General features: G+C 50.2%; 1 protein-coding gene across 2 annotated transcripts in view; it reads left to right on the top strand.

Moving 5' to 3' along the window:
- Positions 1-5,391, top strand: part of PSMD4 (proteasome 26S subunit, non-ATPase 4) — a 14,697-nt gene extending 9,306 nt beyond the window's left edge. Inside the window, exons 2-10 of one of the 2 annotated variants that reach the window (XM_003800377.3) lie at positions 1,639-1,779; positions 2,447-2,561; positions 2,923-3,009; positions 3,235-3,303; positions 3,457-3,672; positions 4,051-4,159; positions 4,327-4,458; positions 4,534-4,601; positions 5,104-5,391. In XM_003800377.3, coding sequence (XP_003800425.1) covers positions 1,639-1,779; positions 2,447-2,561; positions 2,923-3,009; positions 3,235-3,303; positions 3,457-3,672; positions 4,051-4,159; positions 4,327-4,458; positions 4,534-4,601; positions 5,104-5,274 — 1,108 coding nt within the window. In that variant the 3' untranslated portion in view covers positions 5,275-5,391. Of the gene's footprint in view, positions 1-1,638; positions 1,780-2,446; positions 2,562-2,922; positions 3,010-3,234; positions 3,304-3,456; positions 3,673-4,050; positions 4,169-4,326; positions 4,459-4,533; positions 4,602-5,103 lie in introns of both variants that reach the window. The other variant, XM_023519418.1, reaches the window with a different exon arrangement.
- The last annotated feature ends 353 nt before the right edge of the window (positions 5,392-5,744 follow it).

The raw sequence follows: 5,744 nt of genomic DNA, 5'->3' as shown, positions 1-5,744 counted from the left end.
GCGCCCTAGCAGCTTGAGCCACAGGCGCCGAGCCTGTCATTGTTGATTTTAGCTGGCCCCGGCTGGGCTTGAACCCACCAGCCTCAGCGTATATGGCTGGTGCCCTACTCACTGAGCTACAGGAGCTGCCTAAAAGTACATTTTTTAAGGCCAGGCTTATGCCTCTTATCCTAACACTCTGGGAGGCTGAGACAGGTGGATTGATTGAGCTTAAAAGTTCAAGACCAGCCTGAGCAAGAGCGAGACCCTGTCTCTACTAAAATTAAAAAAATTGGCTCAGCACCTGAGGCTCAAGTGGCTAAGGTGCCAGCCATATACACCCAAGGTAGCAGGTTCGAATCCAGCCCGGGCCCGCCTAACAACAATGATGGTGGCTGCAACCAAAAAATAGCCAGGCGTTGTTGGTCCCAGCTACTTGGGAAGCTGAGGCAGGAGACTCACTTGAGCCCAGGAGTTGGAGGTTGCTGTGAGCTGTGATGCCACGGCACTCTACCCAGAGGGACAGCTTGAGGCTCTGTCTCAAAAAAAAAAAAAATTAGCTGGGCATTTATAAGGTGTGCCTGTAGTCCTGGCCACTCAAGAGGATTTTGAGCCCAGGAGTTTGGAGTTGTGAGCTACACTGAGGCCCTGGCATTCCTGCCTGGCAATAGAGCAAGACTCTGTCCAATAGAATAGGATAATAAAAAAATTTTTTTGGAGACAGTCTTACTTTTGCCTTTAGTAGAGTGCTCTGGCGTGATAGCTCACAGCAAGCTCAAACTCTTGGGCTCAAGCAACCTTTGCCTCAGCCTGCCACGTAGCTGGGACCATAGGCACCTGCCACAACACCGGCTATTTTAGAGATGGGGGTCTCACTCTTCCTTAGGCTGGTCTCAAACGTGGGAGCTCAGGCAGTCTACCTGCGTTGGCCTCCCAGAGTGCTAGGATTACAGTATGAGCCACCTTGCCTGTAAAATAAATTTATTAAAATAAATTTTTATGCGCAGCACTTAATGCTCAGTGAGTAGGGCACTGGCCCCATATACCGGCGGTGGTGGGTTCAAACCCGGCCCTGGCCAAACTACAACAAAAAAATAGCCGAGCGTTGTGGTGGGTGCCTGTAGTCCCAGCTACTCAGGAGGCTGAGGCAAGAGAATTGCCTAAGCCCAGGAGCTGGAGATTGCTGTCAGCTGTGTGACACTCGAGCACTCTACCGAGGGGGATAAAGTGAGACTCTATGTCTCTACAAAAAAATAATAATAATAAATAAATTTTTATATGCTATGGTACAGTAGATCACCTCTTTTGCTACTTATCAGAATTGCCTATGGAGATTTTAAAAATTTTTTTCCTTTGGTCATTCTAAGTTAGGTTAAGGTAAGACTTGATCATCTATATATTTAAAAAGAAAAGTTTAAGGGGTCGCCTATGGCTCAAAGGAGTAAGGTACCGACCCCATATGCCAGAGGTGGTGGGTTCAAACCCAGCCCTGGCCAAAAACTGCACAAAAAGGTTTCAGGTGATTTCTGTGTTCTCCAAAGACTGGGAACTGCCACTATTCACACAAAGGTGTGGGAAGGGGTCCCTGGAACTGGAAGGAAGGTTTCAGAGAGATTCTTCAACATTTCTTCTCTTTAATCCTTTTTCCCAATCTGACAGTGTGGACAACAGTGAGTACATGCGGAATGGGGACTTCCTACCCACCCGGCTGCAGGCCCAACAGGATGCTGTCAACATAGTATGTCACTCCAAGACCCGCAGCAACCCTGAGAACAACGTGGGCCTCATCACACTGGCCAAGTATGGGGGACAGAGAAGGAGGGGCCTTGGTAGGTGGGTGGTGTTTTTTCACATGTGACCTGCTGTTAACATATGGTGTGCTGCCCATTACATGCCACCCTTTTGTAGATTCCACGATATTGCTTTTGTTGTTGCTTTTATTTATTTATTTATTTATTTGAGTCTTGCTATGTCGCCCTCAGTAGAGTGCTGTGGTTTATAGCTCACAGCAACCTCAAACTCTTGGGCTTAAGCAATTCTCTTGCGTTGGCCTCCCAAGTAGCTGGGACTACAGGCGCCTGCCACAACACCCAGCTATTTTGTCATTGTTGTTGTCATTGCTGTTTAGCAGACCTGGGCCAGGTTCCAACCCATCAGCCTCAGTGCACGTGGCCAGCCTCCCAACCACAGAGCTTTGGGCGCCGAGCCCCTGGCTATTTTTAGAGACAGGGTCTCTCTCTGGCTCAGACTGGTCTTGAACTCCTGAGCTCAAGCAATCTGCCCACCTTGGCCTCCCAGAGTACTAGTATTACAGGCATGAGCCACCTCACCCTGCCCTAAGCACCAGGCATTTAAGAAGAATAGAGGTTGATTATTGTCAAGGTCTCTAAGGAAAGGCTGAATCAGACAAGGTTGGGAAGAGCTTGTGCTGACCAGAACTCCCTAAAATGCTCTTCCTACATCCCAGCGACTGTGAAGTGCTGACCACTCTCACCCCTGACACCGGCCGCATCCTGTCCAAGCTCCACACTGTCCAGCCAAAGGGCAAGATCACCTTCTGCACTGGCATTCGTGTGGCCCATGTGAGTCCTTGCAGGGCCCTGACTGTTGTCACTGCTCTGAGGTTCTGCCCCCAACATAGTCATTTCTCCTATGGAATCTTGAGCTAGACCTAGAGCAAGAGGAGCGAGAGGGCCAAAGGAAGCTACCCCGGAGTAGAGGGGTTACTGGGCGGGGTCTGAGTCCCAGGATCATTGAGGATTGTGAAAGGAAAAATTCCTAGAACTGATAATTAATCCCTGTTCTCCATCCATGAAGAGGCACAGCAGGAAGGGGGTTGTTCAGTTTTATGTGATGGTAGACGTGAGGTACCCAGAAACTATAGGAAACAGAATAGTGACAGAGGAAAGCGCTGGTTGACAGGACCTCCTCTTCCTTTGCAAGTTGGCTCTGAAGCACCGACAGGGCAAGAATCACAAGATGCGCATCATTGCCTTTGTGGGGAGCCCAGTGGAGGACAACGAGAAGGATGTGAGTCCAAAAGACAGCTGGGGAGTGCAGCAGCCTGCATTTGGGAAGGAGGCTTTCCAGCCCTTAGGGGCATCTGGCCAAGGCATGGGACTCTTAGTTCTGGGGAAAGTGGACATGCAGGTTTCAGTGTTGCTGTCCGGGTCTTGGGGAGGCCAGTGGATTCTGTGAGCCTGTTCTTTCACCCTCAAGTATGGAACAAATTTCTTGATTTTTCTCCCTTCCCAGCTGGTGAAACTGGCTAAACGCCTCAAGAAGGAGAAAGTAAATGTTGACATTATCAATTTTGGGGAAGAGGTGAGTAGAGACTGACTGGGGGGCACTGACTTGGTTGTAAACAGAACAATCCTTCCCCAGAGGTGGCCCCATGCTGTGGGAGAGTGGCACAGAAGTGGCAAAGAATGGGGAGTTTCAGGTGCCAGGGGGCATCGTGTGTTATTCCTTACCCAGGAGGTGAACACAGACAAGCTGACAGCCTTTGTAAACACACTGAACGGCAAAGACGGAAGCGGCTCCCACCTGGTGACGGTGCCTCCTGGGCCCAGCTTGGCTGATGCTCTCATCAGCTCCCCCATTTTGGCTGGTGAGGGCGGTGCTATGCTGGGTCTTGGTGCCAGTGACTTTGAATTTGGAGTGGATCCCAGTGCTGATCCTGAGCTGGCCCTGGTGAGCAAATGTTGATCCCAGGTAGAGCACAGGGGTCCTTCTTTGTCCTCTACTGACATACCTGTTGTAGAGATTCAGCAGTGCTGAACAGTCCTAAACATCGCCATGACACGCACTCAGTTTCCACAACCTGATTCCACTCCCTCTTCCCCATAATCCATCTAATGTCTACAGGGGCCAGTGTCAGACTTTCTCATTTGCTGCTTCCTTCCAAGTCCTTCATTTTTTTTCCATACCACTGCTTATCCCTCCGGTTTCTTCCCCATATGAAGAAGCAGAAGCTGCCTGTTATGCCACCTTCCCACACCCTTAGTTGACTCCCCAGCTCCAGTGAGACTACAGGAAGGGAGTGTCTGATCTTGTCCTGTCCTTCACCAGGCCCTTCGTGTTTCCATGGAAGAACAGCGGCAACGGCAGGAGGAGGAAGCCCGGCGGGCAGCTGCAGCCTCTGCTGCTGAGGCTGGTATTGCTGCAACTGGGACAGAAGGTGAAAGAGGTGGAATCTGATGTCCTGGGACGCTGGGGTGCTAAGCATTGAAAGCAAGGTGCACATGTTGCAGGGGAGTGGGGAGGCACAGCAGGGTAAGAGCTTTGGGAGTGGGTCTGTGTGGGTGCAACACCAGTTCCACCCTGCCCCTCTTTTCCTTTTCACAGACTCAGATGATGCCCTGCTGAAAATGACCATCAGCCAGCAGGAGTTTGGCCGCACTGGGCTCCCTGACCTAAGCAGCATGACTGAAGAAGAGCAGATCGCATATGCTATGCAGATGTCCTTGCAGGGAGCAGGTGTGCCAGGGCCTGGGTGGTGATGCAGAGGGTTAGTGAGGAGATGGAATTGAACGGATTGACCTCTTTCCTCAGAGTTTGGCCAGGCTGAATCAGGAGATATCGATGCCAGCTCAGCCATGGACACATCAGAGCCAGCCAAGGTGAGGGCAAACCTGCCCCCGTCAGGTTTAAAATACAATTCAGATCCTTAACACTCTAAGGCTGGGTTCTTTGGGACCATACATGAGTCCCATGGGAGAAGGAAACTTGGGATATGCATTTCTTGTCTATAGACTTCACAAGGGCCACAGAATGCTAGTGGTCAGAGTTAGAGAAAGGTCCTAAGGTTCCTGGAGGGTGAATAGAGCATCTGGGAGGAGAATAAATTAGGGTTGGCTGTGTGACAGCAGGAATCCTGAATGTGATGGCTTCTGTTTTAACCCTCTGAGTTCAATGAGAGAAATCCTCAGGCTCCTTGATTTGGTCAGTAATGCGTGCTTGCATTCATATTGTGTGTAGATTTTGCCAATTTGTCCCTTCCTTCCCTTGGTTAGAGGTGCCCACACAGGAGAGATGGGCTCAGGCCATATGCTTCTGTCTGTCACACCTGCTTGCTCTCTGCCAACCTGTGCCCCACCCTGACGAATCTCTAACTTTTTTCAGGAAGAGGATGATTATGATGTGATGCAGGACCCTGAGTTCCTTCAGAGTGTCCTAGAGAACCTTCCAGGAGTGGATCCCAACAATGAAGCCATTCGAAATGCCATGGGCTCCCTGGCCTCCCAGGCCACCAAAGATGGCAAGAAGGACAAAAAGGAAGAAGACAAGAAGTGAGACTGAAGGGAAAGGAAAGCTGAACCTTCTCAGGGTACCGCCTGTGGGCTGTGGGATGGGTTAGGTGTGTGCTGTTGGGAACCATTACAACCTAAATAAAGCTTGGTGACTTTTTTTTTTTTTTTTTTTTTGCTTCAAGTGGTGGTAGTTTTGACTGGAGAGAGGAGGAGTACGTGGCCGAAGGAGCCTTCACTGTTCATATCTCTGAGTCTTATTTCCTGTCTCCCCATCCTGACCCCCTTTCCTTCCTGCCAGCTCCTGAGATAGTCCTCAGTCCCTACTGTCCTGGGGCTGCTTTACTTTCTCTTTAAGAGAAGCTTTGCCAAGAACCTACTTTGTGTTGGCAGCTGGAGGTTGCTGTGAGCTGTGACACCATGGCACTCTATTGAGAGTGACAAAGTGAGACTCTGTCTCTAAAAAAACAAAGTGGCTCGGTGCCTGTGGCTCAAGCCGCTAAGGTGCCAGCCACA

Source organism: Otolemur garnettii, unplaced genomic scaffold (genome assembly GCF_000181295.1).
Source record: "Otolemur garnettii isolate 467f Iridium unplaced genomic scaffold, OtoGar3 scaffold00174, whole genome shotgun sequence".
NCBI classification, from domain to species: Eukaryota; Metazoa; Chordata; class Mammalia; order Primates; family Galagidae; genus Otolemur; species Otolemur garnettii.
Note: the sequence above shows the minus strand (reverse complement) of the source record. Positions and strands in the feature narration are given on the sequence as shown.